The 17,284-nt window shown below is 40.6% G+C and overlaps 1 protein-coding gene across 5 annotated transcripts in view; it reads left to right on the forward strand.

Moving 5' to 3' along the window:
* LOC110984444 (uncharacterized) overlaps positions 1–15,949 on the forward strand; it is a 36,691-nt gene extending 20,742 nt beyond the window's left edge. For 4 of the 5 annotated variants that reach the window (XM_022244648.2, XM_022244651.2, XM_022244650.2 and 1 more), the window contains 3 exons: positions 194–211; positions 2,627–2,875; positions 4,828–15,949. In XM_022244648.2, the coding sequence (XP_022100340.2) occupies positions 194–211; positions 2,627–2,875; positions 4,828–5,270 (710 nt within the window). In that variant the 3' untranslated portion in view covers positions 5,271–15,949. The remainder of the gene's footprint in view (positions 1–193; positions 212–2,626; positions 2,876–4,827) is intronic. The other variant, XM_022244649.2, reaches the window with a different exon arrangement.
* The last annotated feature ends 1,335 nt before the right edge of the window (positions 15,950–17,284 follow it).

A 17,284-nucleotide genomic window follows, 5' to 3' on the forward strand; every position in this document is an offset into this window, starting at 1 on the left:
TGAATTTGTCTTAACCCTGCAACTGAGCATGATTTTTAAATGCATTTGTTGTTTCCATAGTAATTCTTCCCTTCCTCCTACCCCTCCGTCTGCCTTAACCTGACCCCTCCCAAACCTTGTTTACCCTTTGTACAGCATGTTCAAGTCTTGATTGAAATTTACATGTATGTATTTTCATTTGGATATGGTGCAGGGTTTTCTAAAAAGTCTGGTATGTACACAGTCTTTTGCCAGTCGTACTAAATTATTGTGTTACAGTTGCTTTTTGCATGAAAGATTTGTTTGATGTGTTGTGAGCTTGGTTGTTTTTTATCTTGCATTTACACATGTAAAAGTCCCTTTTTTTAACAAAAGTACATGTACATGTACATGTAACTTGTAAATGGTAGTTGCAAATAACGGTCTGTATTTCTAGAATAGTTTATAAAGTGCATGTAACTGTACCTGTCGCGTGAAACTATTCCTTAACCACTTCCTGCCGGGCGACCTGTTTTCGAGTACATAGTCTTTATGTGCAGAGCCAGGGAGCCAGGAACTGGGACAAAAGAGTTGGGCCTTATAACAAAAGACTGTGCTCGGCACAAAAGACTGAGCTGCTGGGCATTACCCATATTTTTTCGCTCTCAATAGTGGAGATAATCCAGCCTTGTTTTGAAACAGTCTACCACTGTTTGAGGCATTTAGAGCGAGCGGATTACCACCGGGGACAAAAGCTCTCCACCACCGCAGGGATGAGCCACACAGCACCACTGCACGCTAATCTGGCCCCTATTGAAAAGAGGTTAGCAGTGCACTGTGCCGGTTCCGGAAAGAAAAGAATCTTACGTAACACTGCACAATCTGGGCTCTTTTTCCAAGGATGCAGGCCTGGCTGAAATATTCAGGAGAAAATGAAAGTTACCTGTCAGCTTTAAAGTAGTGCCCAAAGAGTTCTTCATGTGGGTATAAGCGGCCATTAAATGAAATGATTAATTTTTGAAGAATTTTGAAAACGGAAAATCTTGAAAAGGACCCAGCATCTTGTTTTGCTCAAAAAAATCCACCCGGCAGCAAGTGGTTAAAGAGATGGGAAAGAGCCTGGATGACACTATCTAACACTTGGTGGCGCTGTACACAGGGCTGCTACTCTCCCTGTGGAGGAATGCCCTTATACAGTGCCATCTTTCGTTGTGTTATTTCTCTCAAATGGAACCAGAGCTACATTACTGACCAGATCATTGCCAAGCTTAGACCTCACACAGTGCCAATTTTGTGACTCTCATCCTGTTTAACAAATTTGCCAATTATGTGTTTCATATTTGTACGCGTAGTTAATTCATCCATGGAATGGCTTGTTTGTATGAATTGTTCCAACTCTCTCTTTCATTTTTCCATTTTTTAAAATTTTTCATTTATTTATTTTTTGGTTCCTTTTATTCGTCTTTTTGAAACGAAAACTTCTTGCAGTTCTAAAATAGTAACTGTATTCTGAGTAGTGCAAGACACCTTCAGTACAATACATATACATACATGTACACGTTCCAGTACAATTTATTCATGTACCAGTACTTGTCCAAATCAACTGGCTGGGGCTTCTCAGTTACATGTATACATGTTAGTGGGAAGTTGCTGTAGCTGCTAGCCGCTAACCACTAGCTCCTACCGGTACATGTATATGTGTACATGTATACTACATGTATTTATGTACATGTACATGTAGGTGCCTGACTGCCTGTGCTATTTCCACCCTTTATTTTTACGTTTGTAATGTTTTTGAACGTGACTACTTTCCACTGTGCAAGTGTGCATAGTTAGTTTCTGTCATGCATCTAGACAGAGTGGGTTATGCACCGCATACCACTAAAAGTGGCTTCCGTATACGCTGCTAATGGTACATGTTACTGCCAGGCAAACCGGAGTGTACATGTACATGTATATGCATATGCAATGTTTTCTATCACTGGCTCTTGTTGGTTGGCCAGACGGGGCTATCGAAAATATTTGCATGGATGCCACAAGTCATGCATGGATGCCACAAGTCAAAGTTCTGTAGATTTCATTTTTGTGTATTTTAACTATCTCTTGGAGCCGTCAGAGGAACCATGTGGATTGCATCGTGTATACAGGGTAACACATGTCAGAAGTCCTTACATGTATGTCCTGAAAACCGTTAACCCTAACCATTCTGAATCTAACGAGCATATGCATGATTTCAGTGGTTCCTAGGGGGTTAGGGTTAATGACCATCTACATGAAAGCATGGTAAGGAGTGTGTTTGGCAGTTACAACATTCCCCACAGGTTGGATTTGTTGGCAAGATTGCCCTTGTTGATTAAGAGACCAACATGAAATGATCCCCACCACCAATTAGTCGAGTTTCAATGTCCATATTTTACCGTGGTTTGCCAGCCTGTTCACCCCTTAAGAATTTGGGGTCATCCTCTCTTGTTCAAGCTGGTCTCCGTTCATGTGTACAATACTAGTAGGTCTTAGTGATGAGCCTAGTTTCCCACCATGTTTCATCTTCTTAACTACACCCTGTGGTCTGTCAGTTCTATGTAATTTATCCTTTGACGTCCTATCGCCAAAGTTGGTGTCTCGGCCTTCAGATTGTCAATGTGCCTTGGAATGTTGCTTCCTCCCTCAGGTGAATCGCTGGCCTATGAGCTCTCTGGGACCACAGCCATCCTCAAGGACCTTCACAAGTGGCCCCAGTGTGTCATCAAGACCTGCCCATGTGTCCCTGGATTCCCTGTCCACATCATGCCTGATATGCAGAGACATGCAGTTCCAAATCTCCGCCCAGGGTTCACCTACACCTTTCATGTTTGCAGGGTGGGGCGCGATGTCGAAGACAGTGAATGTGTAGTGACTGAGTGCAGCTTTGAGGTTTCAGGTATGACACTCTGGCTTGAATTCTTTTTATTACAGGGCCTTACCATCTAAAAACGTTTCTTTCATGCATCTTTTCACTTACTAGAATGAATCTTTCAACCCTGAAAAAAAGGTTCATTGTCAAAGATGCATTCATGTACATGTATTGTACAGATACCAGCATAGAATTGAGGTGGTCTTGATGAAATTAACATTCTAAAGGCAATTGTTTCAGTATAAGTCAAGATTTCATGCCAGAAAGGTAGAAGGTGGATGACTTGCACTTATAATGGTAATTACGGTAAGTCGTCTTAAGCAGCCCAGCATTTTTAAGGAGCTCGATTGCGCAGGTGCTCCTATCGCGCTCCTCAACACTCCCAAAGGAGCGTAAAATATCGCGCTCCTCAAAAAATCTAAGGGCACTTAACAAATAATGAATCATATGACAAAAAACAATGGATAACTTGACCAATAAAGGACTGTCGCAACTTTCATACATAGACCTATAAATTATTGTATGAATACCATCATTGTGAGCCTGCTTTTGTACCGGCCAGCCCGCCCTGCTCATTCGCACATGTAGCATGTACACTGTACATACCGATACTTACACATGTACATGTATGTCGCACTCAGTTTTGCTGTATGTGATGCAATCTGTTACGTGTTTTTATTGGTCGCTAAAAAGTTTTCAGTGATAAAAGAGCCAATCTCTATCAATCTTCTTGACTGGGCGCTTAAGCAGAAAGTGGTGTGCCATGAGTTTTTGGTTGTCATGAAAATGAAAAAACATACAGCATGTATGACCACTGAATTTGAGCAGGAAACCCCCCAGCGTGTTGGACCACAATCATACATAAATATTGTTATGCGCGTTCGTGTGTGTCGGTTTGATGTTTCCCATTTTGATTGAGGTGAGTTTGTTACAGTCTGCATCAATTGAAAAAAGGTGAAATGTAGTTTAAACTTTCAAATCCCCATTAGGTTTTGGTTTTTATTCAAAAATATTGATACTGTTAGTGTTTCGAGTGAAAGAAATGCTCAAATCAGGATGAAAAAGGTTCACTTCCACTTTTATTTAAATTAAAGGGACATGAGTAACTGTGTTGATTTGTAGGTTGAAACTTACATGTAACGTCAGTTTGCAAGTATAAAAATTCTGCTTCAAATAAAAAGAAAACAAGTCCTGATATGAGATGATGTCGTTGTAAACCCATGTTTCTAACTGACTTAAAACTAAATTAATTTCAAAATTGCCCCAAGAACATTATAAACCATCAGAGAAAGTGGAAACAGTTGACTCCAGGGTATAAATCATCGTTTGACCTCCTTTTGCACTTCTGTTAATTGGTTTATTTTAAGGAGAGTGATCTGCTCTCCTGAGAGATTTGAGGAGAGCGATTTCCTGGATTTTCTTAAAATGAAGGACTGCTTAAGAATGTGCAGTTCTCCACCCAACTGAAATACAACAGATTGAAATTAGATATACATGTAATACCGGTAAATGAAACAATTTGATAAATGTACATCTACTCAGGAAAATGATACTCAGTACATAGCCACTGGCTGATGTTGCAGTCTTGAGTGACTCTGTTGGCAAATGGTTCGGTTGTTGAACATGTAAAGAAGTATTACACTATGTTACATGTACATGCTTTTATCATATTGTCCACTTTGTTACATGCATCTGTACTTGCCGGATGTGAGTTATATTTGAGTATTGAGTATTCAGACAGTGAGAGCACAAGGGTAGTTTAGTGAGTAACAGGCTTTGCTTTCTAAAGCAGTGCACACTGAGGTTTATGGATGGCATGTCTCATTTGGGCAAGTGTACCATACATTGGGACATGTCAAAATGTAGTATTTGTCTCAAAGAAGACAATATCAGTTGCAGAAGCTTGGCTACTGGGTTTTTGGGGTATCTGAGGGATCTTAACCTTGAGTTGGTTGTCTGCCAACTTCTCAAAAATGCAGGATTTGCTGAGGAAGATGAAATGTGCACTGGAACTCTGAAGCTGATTGAAGAAAGCATCCAGCTCCGGAGAGACCTGGACCAAATCTTGGCCCACGGCGACGATCTGCGACACTGCATCTCCAGTTTCTTTGGCTTCAGCGACCGCCACAGGGATGCCTTCGTGAAGTCCGGCAGCCAGCAGTGCGCCGAGACTCTGAGCGACATTCTCAGAGCCTTGGACAAACTGGACTGCAGGGTGGAGCCCCTGCTGCACCACCTGGAACGAGTCAAGCTGGACTCGGCGACCAAGTTTGCTCAGACACTGTGCAGGTATCACCCGGAGTGCAAAGTCTGTCCCCACATCTGTCATCTGCTGCATGGAGGAACCACCAAGTGGGCCAGTCAACATGTCAACGAGGTCACCCCGTATCCTCTTTTAAATGGTACAACGACATGCATCTGATAAGCCCGTGCCGTTGAAAGGAATAACATGATCTTTGTATGTGGTATAGACGTGGTTTGGAGCAGGATGCAGTTGAACAACTTGGCTTGTAGATCACAACCTACTTCTTAAAATTCATGTCCCTCACCAGAATTCACATCTATGATTTATAGTTCATAACAATCCAAGAGTTGCATCCTGTTTTTGCACATGTGATTTATATGTAACTTGGATTGTAACAAGTCCCTGGATGTGATCTGGGAATTGGATGGGGTTTTTGGGACGGGAATGTGATTTTACTTGTATGTTGTTGAATGTGTCATCCTGCTTTACAACACTGTCTGTTTTTGAAGACAGATCATATCAAATACACTCATACATGTAGGTACATGTAACATGTACAGTGTGTAAGACGTGGGATTTCTTGTCACAGCTGTTTGCTGTGGATACCTTGCATGAACTGTTGGCTCATAGTGGTCACATCTGAAGATTCTTAAAAAACAAAAACTCTATGTGTGATAGTTGCAATCAGTGAGTCATGTGCTGGGAGTAGCGCACAAATCTATGGAAAGAAGTTGCAGACCCTAGCCAGTGGCTCCCATATTTACATGTGTTATTTCCAACTACAGTGATGGCCCAGGAAGAGACACTTTGTGTGTGCTGAAATGTTCACTTTATATACACAGTGTACTCTCTTGTTTTTATTGCATTTGAACACACTTTTCAACTGAAATTTTTCTGTGACCGACATAATGTATAACCTTAACCCCCCGAATACCTCAAAAAAAAACAAATTTTCTAGTTGAACGTTTCAAAAGTCAGTTCACAAGTCCAGTCACACATGTAAGTCTTTTCATGAGATGAGTCACTAGTCACAGGGTGAATTTTCGTAAAGGAGTGCTATTTTCCAAACTCATTTGAATAGCTTGTGAGGTGACTTGTGACTGGAAGGTTTGTGATGGGCCTCCAGGCCTTGCTCTGAAGCCTAATTTACTGGTATCTGAATATGCATGTTACGTGTACATACTTGATCTGGGAGAGATGAAGTTAAGTTTACATGCAATCATATTTTGTATAACTTTGTTATACCGGCAAGTGATATCTTAATAGACCGATTGTGCCCACAAGTCATGTGACCTACATGTACATGTATGTATAGTAGGCATCGGGGGGATGAAAGGGTGTTGTGTGACAAGCGCCCCCTTTGTTGAAACTCTTCTCATTCAGCTCTTTGCGGCGATGGTGTGCACATCAAGTTTCTTAGCTGTGTGAAGACGGACCGTAATGAGTCTTCGAAACGACGAACAGCTGGCAATTTTTTATTGATTATTTCAAGTGTGACTCCAAGTGTTTAAACCCGTAGTGTAATATATTTCTTATATGGGACTTTCATTTTTAAAATGGAATTTTCGTGATGAAAATTGTCTTTAGGATAAATAGTTTGTTTCAGTTTGTTCACCTGCAATTCCTTTTGACTGTGATGTTCCAACTTTGTTGCCCGGGTTTCTGTGGCATCGGTTGGTTGTGCGTACTTGTATCTCCACACGCTGTAAGTTTTGATCGAACGCAAAGAATTTTTGACTATATGCATACCAAATTCAGTGGACAAAATTTGAATGGGACACATCACCAGTTTTTTATAATGGTGTGAAAGACAGTCATGTTGAAGGGAAGAATATACTTTAACCCTAACTCCCTAGGATGTGTGCAAAATCATATTAAAATTGGAGGATTCAGGGCTGTTAGGGTTAAGTGACTGCAGTCTGAAGGTGAGGCCTCTACACATGCATTTCTGGAAAAAACTCAATGTTGAAGGTTGGAATTTTACAAATAAATCATTGTTATCCATGGATTTCAGGGGTGTTAATATGAGGAGATCACAGCACAGCGTGTGCATTATCAGCGGATTTTACGGCAGGATCAAGAAGCCGAAATGGGAATCCTTTTCTAGAATCTCCACGAAACAACTAAAAGGGCTAATGAACACACTGAAAATAGAACGGGTGCTTCAGTAATCCTTGTAGATAAAGGAAATGCTGGAGATTGTTGCTTTAACCCTGAGGACCCCAAGGCTTCTTGTAAATGACATAAACATCTGTTTTTAGCAGAAACAGCTTTGTTGGAGATGCTCTACCACATTCAAGTTTTATTTTCAAACATTTCGTCTCCCCAGGGTGTTTTTCGGAATGTGACACATACAATAACATTGGGTCATACATATACCTTATTATTTGCAACTGAGTGGATATGGATCACAATACATACCGCAATCAGGTACATGTACAAGTAAATATTTAGGAATCTTTATCCATTTTGTTAATTAATGGTACATAGTCAACTTCTTGGTCAAATCTGGGGGGGGGTCGTGTGCGCCCCCCTCCCCGCCTATACATGTATTTTTTTTCAGTGGTCAAAATTTGGGTGTAATTTTCCTGGGAAAAATCAAAGTGGAAATTTGAAAACAACCTAATGAATGACAATTTCCCCTTAGGATAAACCAATGAACAATTTATCGACAGCATTTTCAATGTTCTCTAAACTTTTGTTTGTTGAAGTGACCCCCGACCCCAAAGTATCAATACCCGAACATGTAAATTTTTATCCTAAACCATCTTGGCTTTACACTGCTGGATCACTGATATGAATACCAGTAACAGGCACTACACATGGTAAGACTTGAAGCAGTTACGTTCCTCAACAAAGCAGAGTCTCGCGTTGCATTTTTCACACAAGGTGTTAGTATTGTTCACTGCGCAAAGTTTACATCTGCCCCGCTTCTGCACTTTCACTGGCCAGTGGGCATATGCATCTTTCCTGACATCATCCACGGGTCCCTTGCGCACTTTTCCGGGCTGAGGTTTCACGATGACATCACGGACATCTTCTAGTGATGGTCTTCCACGAGGTCTGGCAACCATCCTCCCCACTAGCGCAGAGGCAACATGAGACTGAAACACCTGGCGCTTCATCATTGACCTCTCTTGCAGTTGAAGTAGTTTGTACTCACGGCGGTACACCAACCACGCATTCACGATGGCCATCATGAGGGTGTGCCAAAACAGGTAGCTGTCCATCAAGTCAATGCCGCCCATGAATTTATTATACGCCTTGATGATGGCTGGGCGTTCAACTTCCTGGTGGTCTTTTACGGCAGAGTCCCATCGGCGAACGGTGTCAGTCGGCTCAGTACCTGTGTACGTCGACAGGAGAGTTACAGCTTTGTTGTCAAGCCACCTTACTGCTATGGTGTTGTGGCTGTCTTCAACGCAATGGTCATATGCTCCCTTTCCCTCCTTGCGCAGCTTCTTTTCATCTTCATGCCTGCAGCCAGAGATTCTATTCTTGCGAACTGTGCCAACATAGTGCATTCCCAGTTCCTTGATTTTTACAAGGAGGGGAACACCAGTGAATAGGTTGTCCGCGAATATCTTGTAGTTGTTTCAAAACAACATCAGCACCTCGACCAAGTTCTGAGCGTTTGCCATCACCCCCTTGATATACGTCAAAGTCGTGAACCAAGCCATCGGTTCCAGCTCTCACCCAGATCTTGAATCCCCAGGGATGAGGCTTGTTCGCAATATACTGCCTGATGCTGGCCGTCTTGCCTTTGTATTGTACCATCATCTCGTCGATGGAGTTGTGCTCGTGCGCTACTACTTTCAAGCAGTTTTCTCGCATCATATTTAGCCATGGACGGATTTTCCATAGCTTGTCAGCCATCTTGTCCTCATCGGTCATAGCCAAATTATCGACAAAGTGAAGTACAGTCATCAAGTACTGGAATCAATTTCGACTCATGACACCACTGACTGGTTCATGATTGGTCCCGTTCTCCCAGTAAGCTCGAACTCCAGCCATCTGAACGAGGCCCATACGGTAGAACATTCCAATCACTTGCTCTAGCTCTTTCCGTGATAGATTTGCGACATGTCCAATCTTTTTGAGCACTGTATTGGTTCGAGTATTCTACGACATGATCCAACATGTCATCAGTGATAAAGCGTTGGAAATACCCAAATGGTGTATTAAACTCCAGTGAAGGAGGAACATCATCTGCTGGCCCTGTAAATGTTGCATCCGGAGCAATGAAAGGTTTCTTCTCCCACCGATAGACCGGTGATGCCTTCTTAGCTCTTTTTGGTGCAGAAGTACTTGCGATGTTGGCAAGTGGCTCGTCATCTGATGAACTGTAGGTTTCATCGCTGTCATCTGTGCCAACATCTGATGCACTCCTTATCGCTTCATCTGAATCACTGTCATCTATTGACCCATCATCGCTCTCATCACAATCCAAAACTTGCAATACATCTTTTGCATGAAACCGGCCCCTTTGATGGGAAGCCATCCTCCTGTAAAAAAAAATAAATTCACTTTTGTCGCCAGCAATACCACTTGATGACATAAAGAAACATAGAAATTGCAAGAACAGAACTGCAGGAGTTGAATTGGCTAATGACATGCACACACATGTACATGTAAATGAATGCCTCAGGCCTAGGCCTACATGTATGTAATTTGCCCCACTTCTCTCAGACTTTTTCAAGTTCAAAGACGAGTCCCCTCCAAAAAGTAAGGATTCCAAATTTACAAATTAGGTACTGGCCAACTAGCAAGATGTTCAAATTACATGTACATGCACTACGTACATGGGCACGTACATGTACATACATTACACATCACTATCATGTACACGTGTACAGTGCACGCAATATCCCAATGTGACATGGGTGTAACATGGCCATAAAATCCACTTTTACTCTGCAGAAATAGCAAGTATTGCACAAATATTTGTATCAAAGTAAACTTTAGTATCTACAGATAATTCCTACATCAAATATCTGCAAGACACTTACCAACAACGATTTGAAAAATGCCACAGAATTCTAGGAGTTTTGCAAGACGAACTATCCTTGGTGGTAACACATGAGAGGGAACTCTGAAAAGGTCATGGCGTGGCAGCTGAACCTCAAACAACCTATAGAGGGCACTATTTATGTTACATCGATGTAACTTTGGGCTTTGGTGGGCACTGGGAAGGATTTTTTAGTTTGGAAGTACTTTTAATTAATGTTTAAAAAATGTTACATATGTGTCACATGGGGCTCCTCAGGGTTGAAATGAAACAGTTCCTCATGAACACCCCCTTATGGGCACACAGGCCGTTGTACGCACATCACGGGCAAACCCCTTCCATCCTCCCCCCCCCCACAAAGAGGCATCAAACAGCTACAGTACATGTACAAACATGGTGTCTCCCCATAGCAAAGTGTGCCATAAGTGTCATTTACCAAAAATAAAGTTGTCAGTTGGTACCGGTACAGTAATCAAACTACTGGTTTTGAAAATCGGCTTTATTTTTGGTAGACACACTCTGCTATAAGAGGGTGTCATGTTTGTTGATGTTGGATGCCCACTTTAGGTCACATGACTTAGTGGACACAATGGGTCTGGTACTTTTTTACATAGTGCCTTCGGTTCAGTTCATGAATTGCCGCTGTTTATGATATATAATTAATGAATATTTTAAGAGTGAGTGTACATTAAATATAAATGAGGAGTTTTATATTCAGGGCCAGTTATTCAAGTGTGCTTAAAGTGTCCAGGGGATGAATATGTTTTAGACTTGATATCTTTTTGTGCAACTTTCTACTCTTCATTGTATGAGAACAGTTTGATATCTTTGGGGGTCAATAGTTCCATGGTCAGTTGCGTATGGGATATGCACGGAAGCCGTCTTCCTGGTCAGTGTTCTTTTTCCATGGGGATACAGATGTGTAGGCCTTTTGTGCACACCCCCCATAACAAAAGCACTGACTGGGAAGATAGCTGCTGTGCCTAACCTCTATTGGAAAGTGCACTTGCTTAAACAGACACATAAAAAATTATCCCTATTTTTCCAGACAACAGAGGGCACTGTTGTGATATCAGTGATTGAAGACACTGCTTATTTCATAATGTTGCTTATGAAAAATGTTTCTGAAAAAAGGTTGATGATTGGGTTTTTGCCATGTACCTATTCAGCACAAAAGCCAAACATTGACAAAAGAGCACCAAATACTGCAGCCATTTCTTTGTGCACAAACTGATGCAATGTTGGGGTTTTCTCCCCGAATGAGAGCACTGTTTTGCTTACAAATTTCATCATTGGCAAAGCCCCCAAAAGGAACCACACTACCTTTGAGAATAGCAAAACAAAACATGAGATGGTACTACAAAATACTACACACTTTTTGTTAGCTGAAGTACTGTATGCGAAAAAGTACTAGGAGCACCATACTCAAGCTGACTAGAGTATGGGATATTACAATTTATTACAAGTAGTAAATTGTATTTTGTTGCTGTACTCGTACGTGAAGCCAGGGTTTAAGACATTGGCCCTTTGTTGAAAGGAGAATGCATCTTATTCATGCTAAGCACATACATGTACACTACTCTCCTGGCATGCCTGGTAAAATAATGTGAAATTCGTTTACCTTGTGGCTTGTTTTTGTGTGCCATGTCAATTTAGAATATCTTTCTGATACTATCTTCAATGAATCTTTGTTAGAATAAATACATTACTAAAAAAAAGTTAAGGACCACTTTTTTCTTAACTTGTATTTTTTTTCCAAGCAATGAGTGGGGTCTGGTTCTTTCATGTTTTGTTTGTCTATATGGTGCTCTGATTGGAATGAAAAATTTAAAAAAATGTTTCAAAACATCAAATGCACATTTTCCGTAAATCAAAAAAAGTATACACACAAAAAAGTGCTCCTTAACTTTTTTAAGTAGTGTAGCTTGAATTTAGGGGGGCCACTAATCTTCATGATTTGAGCTGGGATACAAACCTCGTTTCTGTTTTATTCCACCATCTCAAAATACTGCACATGCAGAAGGCTACTGGCATGCAATAATGCTGGCTGTACGTGTATGTTCATGCAAGGAATTTAAGCAAGTGCTGACAATGAAAGATCACGTTTCCACTGTGGTTTACATGTTAATGGTAAAAAGAGATTGCTGTAGTGTATAAAAAGACTCACTGGTCTAAAAACAGTCAGTTTGAACTAAAATTCAGACAACAAAGATGTTTATATGACAAGTGTATAGTGTATGTACACGTAGACACATACGGAGTATTATACTATCTCAAATTGTGACAAGTTCAATTATTGTCACAAATTGTGACTCTAAATTCAAACTCATTTTAGATCTGCAGCTGACAAATTAGTGATGTTGTAGCAAGTTCTGTTTAGGTCAGTTCTTCTACATGTGTTAGTATGTCTTGACTGTACATAAACCAAGGGAGGATCCAGAACCAAATTTGAATTTTAAAAAGGGTAGGGGAGCCAAAAGTTTTGAACACGGCCCCCAAATTCAGGATCTCTATACAGGCTTTCTTGGGTGTGAGGTTACATTGGGTGACTTTTACACGTACATGTTCATGTATTTGCACCAGGAAGGTGAATGAATTGATTCCAAAAGTCATCTATATTAAGTTAAAAAATGAAACAATTGACCTAGAGGGATATCGATGGCCCCATTTGCCTCCACCCTTCGGCCAGTGACATTAATCTTAGTCAAAATGAGTGGTCATAGAAGAAATAGGAGAGTATCAAAGGTGGATCTGGGAGGGGGGCCAATGGTGGCTGTGGCTCACCTTCAAAAAGAACCACAAACATAAAACAAAATATGAAAGGCTCTACGTTTGGCCTTCCCTTCTAGAATTGTGTAAAAAACACCAACATGTAACCTAACCCCATAGAAAGGCCCTGGAAGTCCAAAAAGAAGTTCCAACCCCCCCCCAAGAAAATGGGTACTGGATCCACCCTTGGATGGTATTAATGGCGTAATCGTTGACTGTTTTTTGTAACACCTGTTAAAATGTTGTCAGAAGTTCTTTAAGAGAAAACAAGTGGTAAAGACGAAAAAGGGTGGTACATGTACAGATGAGGGGGGGGGCATGGTTACATGGAGAATCTTTGTTAAGACTATCTCATGAACAGCAGTGTTGTTGAGACCATCATAAGACCTGCCGCAAGACCTGCCACAAGACTTGCAACAAGACTTTTCACTGGTAACAAGCCCCCCAAAATGACACAGGAATGCTGTTGCAGTTCATTTGGGCAGCTTGTGACTTGAATTCAGACTGGAGGTCTTGTGTGAGTGTTGTACAATACTGTGATGGTGTGTAAGAGGTCTCAACTGCAGTGCTGATGAAACAGCACACTGTGCAGGTACCTGCATGTACCTGTAGCTGGCCTTAATCATGTATTGCTTCCATGCCCCCACCCCTAAATCCTGAAATTACTGAAGGTACATGTACATGTAGGAGCCATCATGTGTTTTGTGCTTGATCTTCTGAGTTGGGTTAATCAGCAGTTCATGGCACCAGAAAAAGATCATCGGCGATACATGGGGCGAGTACTCCTAAAATACAAGTACCTTGGCACTGCCAAACAATGTTTGGATTCTAAATCATTGGTCAGACTGTAAGGTACACAAAGTACGTGTAGGTACCGGAAATACAACCTCTTGGTGCTGTGGAGCCAGTGACATTGGGAGGGTCTCCATGTTCATGTAGGGTCATGATTATGTAAAGGTTGAAGTTTCTTTGAATCAATTCTTGTGCAGCTTTAGTGTCAGGATGCTCCAGCAAACGTAAGTCCTGTACTTCTGTTACTTTTGGTGGGGTTATGATTTAATCATGCATGAATGTATTTCAAGGTGTCATATTGGACTCAGTAGAAAGAGTTTTGTTTGAATGTTTGCATATGAATGTTTGACAATCCTTTTTTTTATATCAACGTTAACTGCAGGATATCTGTGCTGGTTGTAGAAGATGATTGAATTAGTCTTGAGTTGACAATACAGAGTCCAAATTCTAACTCGTTCGTTTGAGAGAATCAAATTCCCAGCTTCATTTTCTGTTTAAGTAGCTGGATGAAATGGCTCAATGCTTGGGCTGTTTTGCTCACGGCCATCTTTTCTGTAGTATCGTTTTAACAGTTCTGCCCAACTTAGAGAAAGCTTATTCCTTTTACTCGATGTACAGTTCATGTAAAGTTCGACTGCTCAGGATCATCAGAAATTGGGCCCAGTACTTCAAATGGCCAGATGATCATCTTGTTCGTGATGAAGATCATTGATTACACACCTTGAAAACCTCTCCATCGAATGCTTTGTGACTTGCATGTACTGTGTGAATTAAGTACTGTCCTTGCTTGTAGGTATGTTTTGGTTTCGATTTGCAATAATGTATCTTTCAGAATTTCTTCTCAAGGTTGTATAATAGTATTGACGAAAATGAGATTCTGCTGCAGATGTTAATGGTGCCATATCAGATTTATCTTTCGGCTTGTGTTTGCTGACTGCAATTTGATTGCAAGGTTTAAAAACCAATAGTCGTCTTAAGTGATAACAATGGGTCCAAAATTAATGCCGTTTGATTTGATCGTTGAAGTTGTACCAAGGCATTGTCAATCAGGCTGCATTTAATATTGGATCATTGTTGCTTATAATGTATGTCTAGAACTAGTTATTGACTGGAGCTTCAGAAGTGTGTGTGTAAAAGGTGAATTTTCTATTCGTTTAGAGTATGTCTATCCCAATGCCTATCCCATCGTCTTGCCAGTTTTTTTTTCTTTCAGAAATAACGGTGTCAGAAATAAGTAATCTTGTTTCATTTTAAATTTCTGGTTGCTGTTTGCTCAATCGTTTCGTTTCCATTCCGTCTAAAAATTGTCATTATTTTCGAAGAAATATTGGATTGAAATGCCATTAATTATGAAATTTTGAGCTTTTTGTCTTTGTGCTTGATGCAAATAACGACTTAACCTTGCTGTGCATTTTGTAAAGCTTTTTCAGGTTTAAGTTGGTCATGGATACTTTTGACCGATACCAAAAAGGAAGCTACTTTATGGTTCATTTTACAGCTTTGGGAGCTGTACAGGAGCAAGGAGCGGATCGAGGACCAAAGTTTTGGGAGTCCAGTTTGTATTTTGGTTTTTCCGGGGGGGGGTGTGAAAATGTTAAGGGTAAGGAAGGGAAGTAAAATGGATCCCAAAATGACCTTTCATTCCCCCCCCACCAAAAAGGCTCCGTTTTGGAGTAGCATGACCTCGTGCCCCCCTCCCGTCTGGATCTGCCCTTTTATGGGCAGACCGCTGATGATGGAGGAGCACAACAGACATGCATTATCAGATTTATTCAGCTGTCTTTTAAAACTGAATTCGAGTCTTCCCCTTGTTCTAATAAAGAAATGTAATTCACACATGCCCATCTGTTGTATTCCGTCCTCATTTTTTCAACTCCTTACATATACCAGGCTATGTGTTTAACAGCTGGTAAATTTCGTAATACATGTAAATATTTATTGATGATCATGTATAGAAATCACAAGGTTTATGAAATAATGCGACTTCTAACTCTACAGAATTTTACCGGTTATTTAAATATAAATGTACTTCGGGAGGATCCGGTACTGTGAGAGCTTCACATGTACATGTATATGCAGTGTGAAAGTATACAGTACAGAAGAAAACGTGTTGACGACACGTCAAAACCTGAAATAGCCAGTGTTTTGTGGTGGTAGATGAACACATTTTGTGTTTTTTAATTCTATAATTTCATTTTTTTTCGGGAGGATGGTCGATTATTGGTTTTAAAATGTCTGGAATAAAAATATATTAAACAGTGAACACAGAAAAAGTTAAATGAAATAATACGAAGTTCTGACTGTGTGTCTGTTCCGTGTTAGCTTTTTTCATGATTTTTGATAAGTAAAAGAATAGACACATTAGTCGCCACTTTTCGCGTAACATAGTTTCAATTCGTACGTCCCCACAGTGTGAATGGCGTTCTTTTTTTACTTGTTAAAATTTCACAGAAGAACAAGTCGTGTGAAATGGACTTAAAAATGGAATTTAAAAAGCATGCATGACATTCAAATATGAAATTTTCTCTTCTGTAGTACTGATTCTGGTTTTACTTGAAGTCAGAACTGTGGATGGGGGTGGGGTCACTCGGGGTGCAAGTGGACAACTTCCTAAAAAACGTTAACCACGCATGTAGTGAGGTTTACTGAAAGTCCCCCACAGAACGATTCATTTACAGGACAAAAAGGTTCATTCTACACCCCAGAATAGGACAATGCAATCAATAGTTTTCCATTACTGATTAGGAGAACATGATAAAAAGAAGCTTTTGTAAATTGTCCGTGTTTTCACAATAGTGTGGAGCAATATTTTGAAGGCGTGATTGAAACTTTAATCTTCGAGTTTCAGTGAAATTTACCCTGTCGGCCTATGTCGCCTCTTTTTATCTGTATAATATTCCCCAGATTGTTTATTTAAAGCATATTCATTGCTCTGCGTACGTACACATTACCTCAGATATGAGTTGTGAATATGACTTTCTTGTGAAAGTCAAGCTGCATCACTGTATCCTGCAGTTTTTAAAAGTCGCTTAATTGAATTATTGCTATCTATCATGTATCAAGGCCTTGAACCGTGCGCGCTCCTTCAAACCTCGGGATGTAGCTTGGCCAACAGGGCAAACACTGTTTCAGTTCAAGAAATACACAGTAGGACTGTGTCTTTTAATTTCTACCTTGAACTGAGACAGTGTTTGCCTGTGGGCGAAGCTACATCAAACGCATCGTGGTCTATTGCGTTCGATACTGCATTTACTGTGTGCCATGCACAATAGTACACCTACACTGCACATGCATCGAGAGTTCTGGCGAAGACGTCATCCAATCAGCCTGGGAGCGCAAACAGCCAAAAGGGGATTTTTTTGGTGGGCTGGGAACTGAACTCAGGAACCTTTTATTCATTTTGGGGTCACGATTGATGGGGTAAGCATTGGATGTATTGTTATTTTGAGATAGGCCTACTTCACGTGACCTAATTTGTTTTCAATTTGTTACCCTGAAATGAAATCTTAAAACGATAAGGCGTAGTCCTATAACATTGCACCTTTGTGTACATGAAACCAACGAATTTACTCACGAATGTTCATTTCCTTAGTTTTCAATCAGACAAACGAGTCTGCACAGA

Source organism: Acanthaster planci, linkage group LG02, assembly GCF_054643075.1.
Source record: "Acanthaster planci isolate LZ-2023a linkage group LG02, COTS_SCS, whole genome shotgun sequence".
NCBI classification, from domain to species: Eukaryota; Metazoa; Echinodermata; class Asteroidea; order Valvatida; family Acanthasteridae; genus Acanthaster; species Acanthaster planci.